The sequence below is a fragment of the Centroberyx gerrardi genome, chromosome 4 (assembly GCF_048128805.1).
Source record: "Centroberyx gerrardi isolate f3 chromosome 4, fCenGer3.hap1.cur.20231027, whole genome shotgun sequence".
Lineage (NCBI taxonomy): Eukaryota > Metazoa > Chordata > Actinopteri > Beryciformes > Berycidae > Centroberyx > Centroberyx gerrardi.
Window position 1 is genome coordinate 33,392,981 of NC_136000.1, and position 17,261 is coordinate 33,410,241.

The 17,261-nt window shown below is 41.6% G+C and overlaps 1 protein-coding gene across 1 annotated transcript in view; it reads left to right on the top strand.

Moving 5' to 3' along the window:
• shank2b (SH3 and multiple ankyrin repeat domains 2b) overlaps window positions 1–17,261 on the top strand; it is a 287,358-nt gene that overhangs the window by 227,387 nt on the left and 42,710 nt on the right. The window contains 3 exon segments of the mRNA XM_078283292.1: window positions 1,485–1,508; window positions 14,192–14,251; window positions 16,702–16,820. Coding sequence (XP_078139418.1) covers window positions 1,485–1,508; window positions 14,192–14,251; window positions 16,702–16,820 — 203 coding nt within the window.

Here is a 17,261-nt window from a genome sequence, read left to right on the forward strand (position 1 = left end):
GATGAATTGTACAGCATGGTTACATTCCTTGGTCCCAGCTTTTATTATGGCGCTTTTGACTACAGTCAAGTCTTGAATGTGTAGACAAAGGCCTTTTGACTGTCCCAAAGTTTTTATTCAAGACAAAATGTGACAGGTCCAGCAGTTTAGGCCTCTTGTTCTGTATATGTGTTTAATTTACAGCATATAGAATTTTAATAGATCTTTTCCAAGTGATCTTGTCATCTTGGTGTTGTTTTTTTAATACTTGCCTGTACAGTGGATAATGCAGGTATGCAGCATACTCATAGTAGAATCAATTTGATTTTACATCACAGTCCTCTTTCTCTGTTCTCTCTGTTACATATTAAATTATCCCACTAGAGTACGAATTGGAATTCTAAACTGCCTTTTGAGATGTAAAGCTGTTACTCCAGTGCTAAAAACCTAAAGCTGAGTATTGTAACAAGAGGAGACAACAGAATACAGACATTATGTTGACAGTGTAAAGTGTATTACTATATGTTGTTTTTCATATCATCCATCCAGGGCTGGAAATTGGCCAGTACACATCACATTGTAGTTGAGGAAGAAAAAATGGCATCACAACTGTTTTTTTATGTGTGTGCTAGAGGGTCACCTAACCCCACCATCCATCCCTCTGAAATAGAGGGATAGATGTCTATCATCTAAACTTATTTAATAACTAATTAATAATAAGTTTTATGTCTTACCGTTCATAAAGTTAAAAGCCTTGATGCCTTGGTATTAGTTTGAGCCACAGTAGATGGGTATTTTGTCTAACAGTTATGAACAGCATTTTGTTGTACTTCTGTTCCTTATAAGCCACACTGATGTTGTCCCATTTTCCCACCTCCTTGCCTCCTTTCTACTGGCTCAAACTTTTTCCTGCATATCACCTTTTGATTTTTCTCACTCATTCCTCTGTGGCAGATCAGTAAGATCAGCTGCATGCTTTATGGGATACTTGATACACTAGAACCTCTTTTAAACTGACCCTCAAAACCTCAAAATCAACCAGTCCACTCATGCAATCAACTATAAATTGTTGGAAATTTCTCACTGCTACATGCAGCCAAAAGCATTTAATTATTTCCTTTGCCTGTTTCACTGAGGAGTTGGGCTAAATCAGGGTCTGCTGTACTGATTGCTATTGACTAGGTATTGTCTAAGACATGATACATAGGCAACATTTTTAGGCATGTGGAGGCAAATCTGTCAACAATTAGGACCAACAGATACTTTTGTCCCTTATTGCCCTATATGTGATCCACATGAATTTTTATCCCAGTTACCAATGCCAACATGAAGGCAATATTGGCTATATAAATTGCCTCATACATCTGCCTATGTGTCATCACGTTATCCATAACAAGGTTATTATTTTTCCAGCCTGGCATGCTTGCTCTTTGCTTCATTTGTCTATTTGAAGCTATCCTGTTTAGTTTTATTTTATGACTTTTTTCTGCTCTATTTGTGTCTAGCCACACTGAGGAGGAAGAGGGGTGGTAAGTGAAACTGGCATGGTTTATATACTCAGTGTTCTGTTGTATCAAACCCCCATTCTGTAATTACAGTATGGTGCTCCCTTGTTGAAACACTCTAACCCTGCTAGGGGATTTGTTTACATTGATTTACTGAATTGAAAACTGCAATTTACTGTGCAGTGGCACAATGGCTGACAATGACACTAATGCTGACCTTACACTAGACAATATTTGAAGCAATTTCACCGTTTTAGACAAATTTTCTGAGAGTCAGAATAAAATCATGGTAGTTGCTGCGCACTCCCGTCACGACAATCATTAGGTGGAAAACTCAGTCGGAGCCATCTTAATGCCTTAAAGTCTTTTTCTCGTCTTGACCGTTACCACAAAATCAAACATGTTTAATATTATCTCAAGTCTTTAGTCTTGGCTCAAAAGATAAGAGAATTTATAATTCTACACTGTCAACATCCAATAGGTGGCTGTCTTTGGCTGACATCAGCACCTGTAGTGACAGGTGACAAGGCTCTACAGAGAGACAGAATAGTAAACTTGGTGATGCCGGCAGGGAAGCACTAGTCCTGGTTCCGTTGGACCGTCAGACTGGAGGAGAAACTGGTGGAGCTGTGGAGAGAACGAGAGTAGCGACCTAGCTACATTTATCTCTCTCTCTGCGTGTTGTGTATGTGTGGTTTGTTGTATGTGTGTGTGTGTGCGTGTAGATGGTGGAGGAGGGATATGCTGTAGCTTCATTCACACTCAAGCATCATAGTCCATTATCAGTGACTTGAGCCTGTATAATCCTTCACATGCACTGAAAGCCTGCGTGATGCAAGCAAGGAACTACTACCAAATGTCTGAAAAATCCTGTTGGAGTCTTTTAATGTGTGATGCTGCATGATTCTCAGTCTTAACAGAATCTTAAAATGTGAGCACCTCTAGGACTAAAAACTGGTGAGACAGATTGTTGTTAAATGTTAGAGTGTGTCAGAATAAATGTCTTCTAATGTAGGCATAAGTGGTGATGAAAAGTCTACTCAACTCTTAAATGAAAACCTATGGTATGTGCAGATAACCTTGGTGTACAGTGGTTTAAGTAGCATTTTGGAGCCTGCTCTTGACTCAGTGTCTAAGACTATGGAAATTAAACAACCAACACTGGCTATACTGTAGATGAGAGCAATCGTGGTATATATATATTATATATTTTTTAACCCTGTTATCTTTTATCTCAAGATCACAACTTAAAAACTTAATCTTCAGATATCAACCTTTGTTTATGCATGATCATGATTTAATGATCTCATTATCATGAGATAACAGAAGCTGTTATCTCCAGATCCTGTCTCCATTATCTCGTTATCTGGAGATAACAACTTTTGTCCCATTGCTGTGAAGGCAAGTCTAGTAAGTCTGATAGTGGAGCCAAACTGGAGAAGAGAATGCAATTGATCAACGCATCAGATTTTACTTTAATCAAGGTGTGACACAGGCAGAAATGGCATTATACCTTTCTATTATAGATAACATTCAAATTAGTCTTAGTTTGTGAAGAAGACTGGCCAGGCTACGACTTCATCAACGAGTTCACTTAAGTGCGTCTGATGCTGTCGGCTTCACTGCAAACCAGACAAGAGGCCCGGGGCAGCAGACATTGTGGACCCAGAAGACGTGCAGCAAAGAAGAGGTAGAAAACTTCAGAGGTGACATTACAGTTTCCCTGGACCTAATTACATGTGGCATATGGACTCATATGATAAACGAATACCCTTTGGCATTGGAATAAACAGGTGCAAAAATGGATTTGTCACATAATGTGGATATAAGCAAACCTCACAAATAGTAACCCCGGAGTCATTGCAGTGTACTTGATTGGTGTGGTCCGTGAGCGAGGGGGATGCCCAATGAATAAGACCAGATGATTGGACCAGGGGATTGAACAGACTGCAGCACTTTCTCAACGAAGATCACACTGGGACAGTTCGTGGTCCTCGTATCCTACAAGGAAAGAGTACAAACCAAAGGATCAAAAGCTGGTGGGGGATCTACCGGAGACAGAACGTGGACTACTGGAGGGACTTGTTGCAGGAGTTCCAGTCAGCTGGTGACTTCAGTGGCAATGTGACAGACAAGGGCCTTGTTCAATTCTGCTTTTATGGCCATTATGCTTCATGTAGCAGACCTATCCACGTATTCAAAAGACCTGGCAGATTGATATGTTCCTGTTACAGTGCAACTGTCACACATAGACCTCCATTCATTGAGGTTTATGTGTGACAGTGATTTCACTGAATAGTTTCTCCTCTCTGGTTGAAGGCATATGAAGGTGTTCTGCTAATCAGTGAAATCTCCTGGAGCAGTCATGCCTGTATCACTGACCGGGCATGCAGGGCACATGCCCCGGGGCCCCGGACCACCAGGAGCCCCAAAAGATTCTGAGTCTCACATCCATGTTCAATGCATTTTGCAACATTTCACTAATTACATTTGAAATGCGCAGCCAGACGGAACCCTGACACACACTTACCTCATGTTAAGTGCTATGTTAATCACTGCGCATGTGTGAAGAGCGCATGTTCTTGCTATGTTACTTACTGCGCATGGGTGAAGTGCGCACGTTCTAGGGAAGAGAAAATGGATGCTGTCGTTATTTCTGTCGAGCAGAAGTTTCAGTAAAGTCTTAATATGTACAGTTGTCGTTGTAGTTATTGAACCACATTGGTAGCAGAGGATGGCCGCTGGCAATTACAAAGTTCCGCTGGCGTTTGGCGAGAAGAAGTCTTACGAAAGTTGGAAAAATGAGGTTGAAATTTGGAGACTGGTTACCGACCTGGAGAAGAAGAAGCAGGCCTTGGCGGTTGCCTTATCGCTAACAGGACGAGCGAGGGACAGTGCACTGGAAATCGCTGCAGAGGATTTGAACGACGATGAAGGAATGACTACACTACTGACAAAATTGGATTCTGTGTTTTTGAAAGAGGAAAAAGATCACCAATACGAGGCGTACACGGAGTTTGACCGGATCACAAGAGAAAATGGCGTTTCGATGGTGGATTACATTGTCGAATTTGAACGTCGGTACAACAGAATACGTAAGTTAAAAATGGAGCTTCCAGATGCTGTGTTAGCTTTCAAGCTACTAGATACTGCGGGACTTAATGTTAAAGACAAACAGTTGGCGCTTACCGCTTGTCCAAGCCTCTCATTTGTGAACATGAAGTCAGCCTTGAAGAGAATCTTTGGCGATAATTCATCACAGGAGGGCGCTGGTGCACTGCAAGTGTGTGGAGATGCTGCTGACTCTGCCCACGACACACGATTTACCGGCAAGCGAGAAAGTAGGTCAAGTTTGCAAATTCAAGCGGCTGTTAAGGGCACGAATCCGCTCGACAGATATGGCAGAAGAACAAGATGTGCAGTCTGCCAAAGCACATTTCACTGGGCAAAGGATTGTCCACACAAAAATTAACATGCAAAATTGACAGAAGATGAGAGACTGACAGATGTTGTTGAAGAATGCAACATTACTTTGTTGTCAACAGAATCTTTGTCTGACACAGTTGTTGAAGAATGCAACATTGCTTTGTTGTCAAAAAAATCTTTGTCTGACAGAGATCTTCATGGTGGAGTCTTTAGGATCAGCTGTGATTGACACAGCTTGCACTAGAACGGTGTGTGGAGAAAAATGGCTTGATCATTACATAAGTGGACTAACACAGAGTGAGTTATTGAAAATGAAGGACATAAAGAGTGCAAGACCATTCAAGTTTGGCGATGGGAGATTTGTTCATTCTACAAAGAAAGTGAAAATTCCAGCCATGATAGGACAGACTCGATGTCAAATTGAAACAGAAGTTGTCCCAGCAGATATCCCATTGCTTTTAAGCTAAACTTCACTGAAAAGAGCAGGTGCAGTTTTGGATATTGAAAATGACAAAGCCATAATGTTCAAGCAACCAGTGAAACTTGAACTGACATCTTCAGGACATTATTGTGTGAACTTAAGAGAAGAGAGTAACCCAGATGAAAGCAAGATCCAAAATGAGAATGACATTCTCACTGTGACAGAAAACATGACAACAAAGGAAAAACAGAAAGTTCTGTTGAAACTACATAAGCAATTTGGACATGCCTCAGTTGATAGACTGCAAAAACTACTGGCCTGCTCAGGTAATAATGATGATGAATGCACCACAATTCTCAAGGACATTGTGAAAAACTGTGAGACATGCATCAGGTACAGCAAACCAAAGCAAAAGCCAGCGGTGGGTTTACCTGTGGCCTCAACCTACAATGAAACTGTAGCCGTGGACTTGCATGAGCTAGAGCCGGGAGTGTGGTATCTGCATGCCATTGACCACTTCACACGCTTCAGTGCAGGGAGCGTTGTCACCACCAAGAAACCCAGGGAGATAGTGAACCACTTTATTCACTGCTGGATAAGTGTTCATGGTCCTCCGTGCAGACTGTTCAGTGACAATGCAGGTGAATTCAACAACGAAGAAATGAGGGACATGGCTAAAAACTTTAACATTGAAGTGAAGACAACTGCAGCTTACAGCCCATGGAGCAATGGCCTTTTGAAAAGACATAATCAAACCCTCACTGAAATCCTGCTGAAAGTGAAGAGAGACAACGGATGTGACTGGAAGACAGCCCTAGACTGGGCCCTGATGGCAAAGAACTCTGTGCACAATGTGCATGGCTACAGTCCCTACCAGCTAGTGTTCGGGAAGAACCCAAATCTGCCTTCAGTTCTCACTGATAAGCCACCAGCTCTAGAAGGTACTAGCGTGAGTACTTGGATAGCCCAGCACATCACAGCATTACATGCTACAAGGAGAACATTTACAGAAGCCGAATGCTCTAAGAGGATCCGAAGAGCGCTTCGTAAACAACTGCGGCCCATTGATGACCGATACGAAACAGGGGACAAAGTCTACTACAAGCGGGTGGATTGCACAGAGTGGAAAGGTCCAGGTGTGGTCATCGGCCAAGATGGTGCGGTGGTATTTGTTAGGCATGGGGGAACCTACGTTCGGGTGCATCAATCCAGGCTTCAAAAGGTAGATGGCCCGCAAGCAATGCTGGGAGAAAGGGACAATCAGCTGGAGGGGACTGAAAATCATACCACGTTACCAGAAGCTGGACTCAATGAGAATAACTATGACACTGAAAATGACAGTGAGGAAGAGACACCTACAAATGATGAATCCCTTGATGCTGAGGATAACAGTGAGCCCCCTCACACATCAATACAGCCTGGAAGGGGTAATCATGATCAATCTGACGCATCACAGACACACTCAATCACGACTCGTGAAGGCCTTAGGCTGAAAACTGGACAAGTAGTTACATACACAGATAGTGAAAGTGGCCAAGCACACACTGGAAAAATCCTCAGCCGGGCAGGAAAGGCCACTGGAACACACAAAAACTGGTACAATTTACAGTACACTGAGCCTGAGGAAATTGCTGGCACAACAGGGTCAGTTGACCTAGGACAAATAGACGATCTTCAAGTGGTTCCGTCTGAGCATGCCGAGTTATGCGCTGACTGCCATGAAGATGACATACTTATTGTGAATGATAATGCCTTCATGCCTGCCAAACACACTGAACTCAGCAACTGGAAAAGGAATGATGTGTTTGAAGAGGTGAAAGATGAAGGCCAGAAATGCATCTCTACGAGGTGGGTGTGCACACTCAAGGAGACACCTGATGGTGTTGTATCTAAAGCTAGATTAGTTGCAAGAGGCTTTGAAGAAATTAACACTCAGAAGCTCCCAAAAGACTCACCTACATTTGCCTCAGAGTCTCTAAAAATGATCATGGCTGTTATATGTCAAAAGAAATGGCAGTTGAACTCCATGGACATTAAAGCAGCCTTTTTACAAGGTAAAGAGTTAACCCGAAATGTCTACATCTGGCCTCCCCATGAAGCTCAGAGCAAAGGAACTCTATGGAAGTTGAAGAAGTGTGTTTATGGCCTAGCAGATGCTTCTCTGTATTGGTACAACAGAGTGAAAGACACTATGCAGCAGTTGGGAGCTACTGTGTCAAAAGTCGATCCAGCAGTGTTCTACTGGCTGGATGACTCCTGCAATGTGATGGGAGTCCTTGCTTGTCATGTGGATGACTTCATCTGGGGTGGTTCAAAAACATTCTCCACAACAGTCATCCCACAATTGAAAGCTGCTTTTCAAGTTGGACGTGAAGAACACAACAGCTTCAGCTACATTGGAATGGAGGTTCACTCTTTGGAGGATGAGATACAGGTGCAACAAAGTATGTACATAAAGAATCTGCAACCCATTCCTGTGGTCCCCACCAGAGCCACACAGCGAGAGGCTGTGACATTGAAACTGACATGCTAAAGTCAAAGATTGGCCAAATGTTGTGGGTGGCAAGGCAGAGTAGATAATGTGTGACATATCCATCCTGGCATCCAGCACAAAGCATGCTACTGTTCAGACCCTGCACTGTGCAAACAAACTTATCAGAAAACTGAAATCAGAAGAGGTGACCTTGAGGTTTCAGCACTTGGGAAAAAACAGCTCCCTGAAACTGGTGGTGTTCAGTGATTCCTCTATGGGAAACCTTCCAGACGGAGGCACTCAAGGTGGACACCTGATCATGCTGATGGGAGAGAATGGAAGATTCTCACCTATATGCTGGCAGTCAAAGAGGATCAGGAGAGTTGTCCGAAGCACTTTAGCAGGAGAGACTTTGGCACTTGCAGATGGCATTGACAGTGCAGTTTTTTTTAGCTACACTCTACTCAGAGCTTACCACAGGTGATTGCACACATAACAATTTGCCCATTGTGTGTGTAACAGACAATCACTCTCTTCTTGATGCTGTCAAGTCCACCAAATCAGTCATGGAGAAGAGACTCCGCCTCGAAATCAGCAGTGTCAAGGAGCTCATCCACTCTGGGACCATCCAGCAGATCTTGTGGTCAGCTACCAAGGAGCAGCTTGTCGACTGCTTGACAAAGAAGGGGACATCTGCACTCGTTCTGCTGAGGGCTCTCAGCGAATGTGTATGGCGATTTAAAGGCTAAACGGACTAGACAACAAAGACCTTTCTACCATCAAACTCTAGTCATTAAAGCTGCAGCTTTAAACCTGTTTATCTGTTAAAGGTTTTAAAAAACAGAAATGTTTGTTTTTTTTGGACTGTGTTTTTCTTTAAAGAGAAAGGGGAGTTTGTTAAGTGCTATGTTACTCACTGCGCATGTGTGAAGAGCGCATGTTCTTGCTATGTTACTTACTGCGCATGGGTGAAGTGCGCACGTTCTAGGGAAGAGAAAATGGATGCTGTCGTTGTTATTTCTGTCGAGCAGAAGTTTCAGTAATGTCTTAATATGTACAGTTGTCGTTGTAGTTGTTGAACCACACCTCAGGCCCCTAACCGTAGGCCACAGTTTAGAATGATTATGGGGGCCAAGTCACAGCCTCTATTGACATTGGGGGCCCTAAATACAATTTCTAATGATATGAAGGCCCCAACCACAATTATTAAACTGCCACCTATTGTATGTTTATGAGCAATGCATTTAGTGAATATCATCCAACTAAGACACAGAGCAGTAATTATATACTGGTGGGGCAGGGGGGTCTAGGTACAGACATAGTTCAATAAATTTCAACATTTAACAATTTTTTGGTCCTTCATTCCTGCCACCTATCACCTCGCCTCCTTAAAGCCACAACCTGCAATCCAAAAGTAAACAAAGGGTTGGACAAATGTTATCACCTTTTTTTGGCTAATGTACAATCTAAGGATTTTATGATGTGTTGTCTCCATAGACTGTAAAAAAAGATGGACATAGCGAGTGTGACCGCTTTGAAGCCAAAAGATTGGGTTTACGGTCGCCGCCATGTTGACATTTTGTGGTGCCAGTGCAGCCAGAGCGAAGCCGGGGGTCGTCCGCAGAGCCGCTGCGCCTCAACGGCGCCTGCTATTGGCCCGTAATCGGCGACCTGTCGATCCATGGACAAGCAACCTGTCAATCACTAGGAAAACAACCCCATATTATAACCGTTATATCTTGTTAATGACACAATCATTATGAAAATCTCCATAAGGACACATGTTATAAGAAGTGAAATTAGCTACTGAGACCATAACCTCTTGTTGAAAAAATGTATTGACTTTATATTTTGAGTGAGAAGTTGGGTTGTGGTCCCATTGTCTTGCATGGAGGTGGCCTGGGTTTGGAGGCTATTTGGAGCCGTCTAGCGGATGCTTGGTTGTTTCATACAAACTTCTAGTTGTAAGTGTGCCCTCTAAGGGCACACTTACAACCTCCTCTGAGCCCATGACGCAAAGCATGAATTCAAAGTCCTCCAGTTTACCTTTCCTTGATTTCCCCTTAGGGATTTTTTTTCCCCTTCTTCTAGAATTGTGGCCATCGTTTCATCTTTCCTCACAATGATCTCTCATTGTTCCACCTCCTGTGGGACTTGTAACTTGTTTGTAGACACAGTCTTCGTAGTTCATATAGCAGATTTTTGGACAAGGATCTTGAAATCTGTGTATGTGATGATAGAGTCATGCAGAGGTTGATGTGATGTTCATGTGATGGCGGGTCTCTGAATGGTTCAAACTACGCAATGTCCAAGAGGCTAGCTGCTTTTTAAAACACTTCAGAAAAGAACATGCAACTTGCAACTCATCTCTCTCTCTCTCTCTCTCTGTTTCTGTCTCCCTCCATCCCTCTCTCTTCCTTTCTTGTATGTATCTCTTTTAAACTACAACAACAAGACGAAAGGACATTATGAGTGCCGGCATTTCTTTCAACTAATCTCTTTTAAATGAAGTTAATTCGTTAACTTAGGTTCGGGAGCAGGGCCACCACACCTCCAATCACCTGCCTAGCCTACTTATACCTGGTCAACCCATCCTGCCCCGTTTGTCTCAGATCTCTCGACCCACCCTCCCTTTCCCTTCCCTTCATCCATCCACCTTCCTACCTCATCCCTACCCCATCCCTCCCTCCGCTCATCCCTACCCACATCTCTTCATCCTCTCTTCCCTCCTCCCCTCATCCCTTCTTACTCAATCCGGTGCATACCTCTCCCACGTGTCATTCTAGGTACTGTCTGGGGGCCTGTAATCAGCTCGGGTGGAAACACGCCTGACGGAACCCCCACACTGAGTCTCCCTCCGCCCGGTCTTCAGTACGTCCTCCCAGACCAGCCTAACAGACGACATCCTCCTTCCACCTTCACCCCTCCCCTTTACATCCATTCACCTGTCCTCAACATCCAATACCTCTGAACTTCCATTAAACCTTTAAATGACATATTGTTGTGACGTGGTCCCTGCTAGTGAAACCACCCTTATTATCTCAAAAAAGAAGAAAGGTCCAAGGCACTCTTCTGGCAAAAAGTTTAAAAGCCTTTATTCAGATGGCTATTTCATGGTGAAATTCTTAAAAACATAGACAAAGCTTGTGCATGTTAAAATAGAACTGGGTTACAACCCACGCGTAGCGACACAAACAGCCTTCTTCAGGGTGTGTATTATCTTATTATCTGTCTTCCTACTAGCTAGCAAGCTAATATGAGAGAGCAATGCTATTTCTATGTATTATTCACCACTCTGTGTATCTCTTAACTATGGTTATGCAAGAGCACAAAAAGAGAGAATGACGTAGAGGTCAATGAACCAAAAGAGGTCGACCCTCCAGGCAGAAAATAACTACTCTGTTCTTCTCTGTTCTGCTCTGCTGTATTCTTTTATTTTCTATCCTGCACAATTTTACTCTGTTCTTTTCTTTTATGTCTCTGAATAAGTAAGCAGCACCTTGTGAATTAGCCTCTATAACAAATCAGTTATTCAATGTCCTGTTTCAGACTTTAGATAACAATATGAGAATGTGATGCTTATCTTGAATACAACACTGTTACTGTTGCATAATACAACTCTACATGAAGACTCTGACTCATAGTGGGAGGAAGCAATTTGCCAGTAATGCTGTGTAGTGTAGTGTAGTGTAGTGTAGTGTTTTGCTACACTATTGGTCTTAAGGAGGTGATACACTAGGCAATTTATTTGGACAAAGTAGATGGGCAACACTCCCAGTAACAGGCAACAAAGTGAGACTCAAAAATGTATTCAGATTCCTGCCAACAAGAAGTTTGTATGTTCATTTTAGCATCAATAAATAATCACCACATACATTTTGAGACAGTATAATTTGGAAAGGTTAATTTTTCCTTTGAAACTGTGTGTGCTTGATTCAGTTTGAAAAGTTGCACAATTGAATTCATTAGAGAGAGTTTAAATGTCTTTACAATTATATTATTTGGAGCTTAGGTAATTTATTTGTTAGCCAAAAGTTCTGTATTGAAGAATAGGTAGTAATATTTTAAAAAGTAGTACTAGTATGAGCAGTAGTAGAAGTAGTAGTAAGTAGTAGTAATATCAGTGGTAGCAGAAGTAGTAGGAGTAGTAGAAGTATTTGGACTAACAGTATTAATAACAGTAGAAGTAGCAATTATAGTAGTAGTAGCAGTAGTAGTAGTTGTAAAACCAGCAGCAGCAGTAGTAGCAGCGGTAATAGTAGTAATGCAGTACCAGCAGTAGAAGTAGTAGTAGCAGTAGTATTTGTAGCAGTTGTAGTAGTAGTGATAGTAGTTGTAGTAGAAGTTGCAGAACTATTTACAGTAGTATCTGAAGTAGTTTAAGTAATTCACTGTACACAAAGTATGAAAGCACTCAGTCACTGCTCATCACCAACCAATCAGCAGTCGGAATTGGACCAATCAGCAACACACAGTCTGTAACTCATTAGACACACACTCCATATGAGAGAGAGAGCACGAGAGAGAGAACACAACATAGTATGTCAACACCCCCCCCCCCCCCACACACACACACACACACACACGATCATAACAGCATTGAATTGAATTGAATTGAATTGAATTGAATTGAATTGAAAGTTCTATTTCCTGAACAGGATTTCTATCTGTTGCACCCAGAAGCTCGTGCAACACTCTTGCTTTGTGTCATGAGGAAGGATGCTGCTGTTCTTCCTGCACAAATGGAGCTAAGCTTTCAGAGTTTCTGGTGGCAACGGCAGATGGTGGAAGGAGTGAAAGGCAGATGGAAAAATCACTTCAAACATGTTTACCCTCTTCAGTAAACTTCAGTAACCGGTTTAGGATCTTCTCAGTAACAAAGAAGTTGATTTTCCATTTAGCAGTACTACTGTTCAACGGCTGATGTACAGCTGGTGTATGCTGTTGAATAGTGGGCATGGATGAGCTTCAATGCATTCACGCTATCATGCCTTATACCTTTCTCTCAAACAGCATTTAGGCACTACGACTCCATTGTGTCCAATACTAATGAAATTCAAATTCTCTGAAACAGCATTTGGATCACGGGACACTGACTGTGTGTTCACACTGTGAGAGATGTGGTTGATGTGTCGCACTGTTATGACCGATTGTGGGCGGGGCCAGAGGCTCCGACTATGTAGTGGCTTTGTGCAGCTTCAAAATTTTGAGTAGGCAATTTTTTTTATTTTTTGCTGGTTTGGTATTGCCTTTCATAATGTCACATTGTTCTGATGACTAATGAGCACCTTTCACTATTAGCAATGGTAATGACCAAATTCTGTTCACAGTATCTAAATCCTGGGTAATACAGTAAGTTTCTCTACCCCGGGTGCACCTATTAAATTGTATAGAACAGTGTGTGTGTGTGTGTGTGTGTGTGTGTGTGTGTGTGTGTGTGTGTGTGTGTGTGTGTGTGTGTGTTTGGACGGGGTTCAAGTGGGAGTGGTAAATTCCAGGGCAAAATAGGAGAGGTGAGTTTGGGTAGTGCACAATAGCACCCAAAGAGAGTGCAGAAAGCTGAGTGTGAGGGTGTCGGTTCCAAGATTTGGCCTACCATATTTTAATGTGATTATGTATCTAATTGTGTCATGTAACATTGCTGCTGGCACTGCCATTACTTGGACCTTGCATCTCAATGAGACAACCTGGTAAAATAAAGGTTAAATAAAAATAACACACCGCGGAGTGCAGCAAGACCTTGGCAGAAATCAAGAGATCTTCAGGGGGTAACAGTTCATTCTCTCTCTAGATCCAGGTGGGAAGGCTCGCCATCTAAATCAGTTCAAGTATCATCAATAAGTTAATTCCAACCAAGGAAAAAAAGGGAACAGAAAAACCTGACCTGTCAACAGACATGGCCAGAGGAAATATCATAACTATCAACCTATCTTGTTGACATCATTCTATTCTATGTGCATAACATAAATATTATGGATTCGTAATATTGAATATTGAACAGAATTTTTTTACAATCTATAGCTTCTCATTACAAAGAATAAAACCTACTTAGAAACAAAATACAAACAATACAAACATGAGTAATGTTCTCAATTCCAATGTGTACGTGCAAACAAAAATCTATTATGTGGGTTACACCATCGTTCTCCAAGCATCATTTTTTAAATGTTTATTACTGTAGTCTTTCAAATAAAATGTGTAAAAGTATGCAGTATTGTGTTACCAAAGTGATAAAGAATGTGTATAACTGGAGTGAATTCATTTCCTCATGGCTACAGACAATATAATGGTTGACAAATACAATTTTGTGGCTATCACAGATTTGTCTCTTATTGATCTGATTAGAAATCTGTGGGTAACGTTTTGTCTTGCTCCTCTCCTCTGTAGACGAACAGTCATCTGATTTAGAGGGTCTGAGGAAGAGGATTGTTTTTCACGTCACTCTAAGTAATCCTCCCTGCATGGGTGTAAACTAGGGCTTGACTGACATGCATTTTTGAAGGTTGATACTGATATTTTTGGATTGAAGCTACCGATAACCGATATTTATGCCAATATTCAATCAATTTAAATTTGACCATTTACATGCCAAAAAGAGTTTAACCCCAGAATTGTATTCTTGTCAGGGTAGAAAAAGCTATTAAATAGCATTTAGACAATGGGACACTAAAACTCTCCACTGAAACCCAGGATGATACTATTACTAATAAAACATGTTCATGCAAATTTCTGTGGAATCTCAATTCAGCTTAAGAGATTCCTATAAACAACCAGTGTAGTACTGATCAATTCTACAATAAATATGTAATTAATCAAACTGCATCACTTCCATCATATCAGAAGTGGACCACACTGACTGGACCAGATCCCATTTTTAAGAAAAGGATAATATTGGCATCATACATCGGTCTAACTGTAGTATAAAGTAACCAACAGATAGGCAGACACACAGACAAATGCTTATAACTCTTCTTGCATGAACATCAAATGACAAAACAAGCCAACAGACCAATGCTAGCATGATGTGGTTGGAGTGGATGGTGGCTAAGCTGGCAAATGACAAGAAAGCACAGGTTGATCTGATTGGTTAAGGAGCTTGCACGGCTTTGACTTGGACCAGTGGCATCATGAACTGAGTTTCTGTTCAACCAATCACAGCATTTAGATTTTTTTTCTCGTTTTTTTGGGATTTGATTCATTTGTTCATTTGTTCTGGTGATTGGCTGAATGGCTTGTTGATGTATGACCGACTGTGAATCGACCCCCCCCCCCACACACACACACACACACACACACACACACCTCCACAATGTGTATTTTAGTGTTTTTATTTTTTGCCAAAGATTTTACATGAAGGCTTGATTCCACACTTTTAGTCAATCTAAATATCTACCAGTTCACCCAGAACCCAGAATGTCATAGAATTTGTAACTATACATGCTATACATCGTGTGCCTAAATTACTAGTGCCACATTTCACACAAACACATTAACACCTATGAGCAATTTTAGAGTCTTCCATTCACCTGACCTGCATGTCTTGACTGTGGGAGGACACCCACACGAACACGGGAACATGCAACATGCAAACTCCACACAGAAAGGACCGGGGCAGATATTCGAACCCACGACCTTCTAGCTGTGAGGCGACAGCACTGAGCCACCATGCCACTATAGTGCAACAATCATGATTAATTAAAACATTGTGTGACGTCCTGGATAACTGGTATTTTTTTTAGATGAAAATGAATGGTGACAATATTTCTTTGAACCGCAGGGGGGACGGGACCTGTGTGCTGTTTAGGAGATTCAGATATATGAAGTACTTAAAGTATGTTTGATTTAGAGGAATAGTTCACCCAAAAATGAAAATTCAGTCATTATGTACTCATCCCGATGCCAATTAAAACTCAGGTGAAGTTTGTTAGTCTACATAACACTCCCAGAGCGTCCCAGGACGAGTCCATAGCAGCCTTGCCCAAAACAATTGAAGTCTTGGAGGACCTATCTTTAGAGTTCCAAAAATAACAAAATATAAACATAAAATTACACCATACAGCTCGTGAAGCATAATCCAAGTCTCCTGATGTGTGTCGCACACACAAACCTTGCGCAGCCACGGTGGCCTTGGTTTTTATGGTTATTTTTGGAACTCTAAAGATTGGTCCTCAAAGACTTCAGTTGTTTTGGAGAGTCGTGCTGGGAAGCTCCGGCAGTGTTGGACTAACAGACTTTCACCAGAGTTTCAACTGGCATGAGGGTGAGTAGTATCAGTTTTTCATGTTAAATCTGTATTTCTCTTTGGTTGCGCGATTTTGACTTTTTAGTACATATGCCCCCCATATGGGTTTGTGAACAGTCAACCACGATTATTGTTCCTTGTCTGCTCGTTTGAAAAACTAACACCAAACACGTGAATGGCACGGAGATTTCTTTTTACTCATAGTTTAAAAGAAGTAAATGTGCCTGTTTGCAATTATAATTAATAAGAACCAAGGTTAGATGCCTGTATGTCAGCAGTGACAGCAGATTCCTATGAGAGCCAATGTGGTTGACCTTTCATGAACCTGTGTCTCAAAAATTAAACGGAATTCATTTGGAATTGATCTTTTAGGACAGTTTCTTTCATAGAAGCCTATCAGTGTGACTAAGAGCTATGTATAGTAGGATTAAGAGTAGAGTTTTTCAACCCTTCTAGATGGGGTAAAATTTCCTATGGAATGGAAGTAAACTTCAAATCTAAATCTGGATTTAATTCTTTTATCTGTGCCTGTGAAAATGGCCAATATAGTACTTCATATGTCTGGGTACTCTGAAAGCTGTTAGTTCTGTTTATGCTGGGGTATGTGCTAACTCTGTGTATGTGTGTGTGTGTGTGTGTGTGTGTGTGTGTGTAGATAAACAGGATGAGAGGCCAGTGTGGGACAGTAACAGTACATCCAATATGGAGGCCAGGCCAACACCCACCAAGTCACGCCCTTCCAGTCGCTGCTTCCCCTTCAATCCTGAGATCAACGTAAGCACACACACACACACACACACTGAGATCAACACATAACACATATATTGTAACTGCACTGTGTGTATGAGTTCAAATTCATCTGGAAGCATCGGGAAGTGTTAAATAAATAAGCAGATCTTTAAGGATACAGTGTTTCTAGGATTGTTTGGTAACAGTTGAGCCCATGTTTTCACACATCACACCTATTCCCTGTATCAGTCTCATTATCTCTTGTGGTTTAAAAAGTGGTTGTGATTTGGAATTTTAAATGATGATACATGGAACAATGCTGTAATATACCCCCACTCAAGATTTGAGTGTAATAATGGACATATGATGATTTTTTTGTTGTTTTTGCATTTTCATAAAACAACAGGGCATTTCTGTGGGAGCGACCACTGCTGAATGAATATCAAAATCAGAATTATGTAAATCATCAAGTACAATGAATTTATG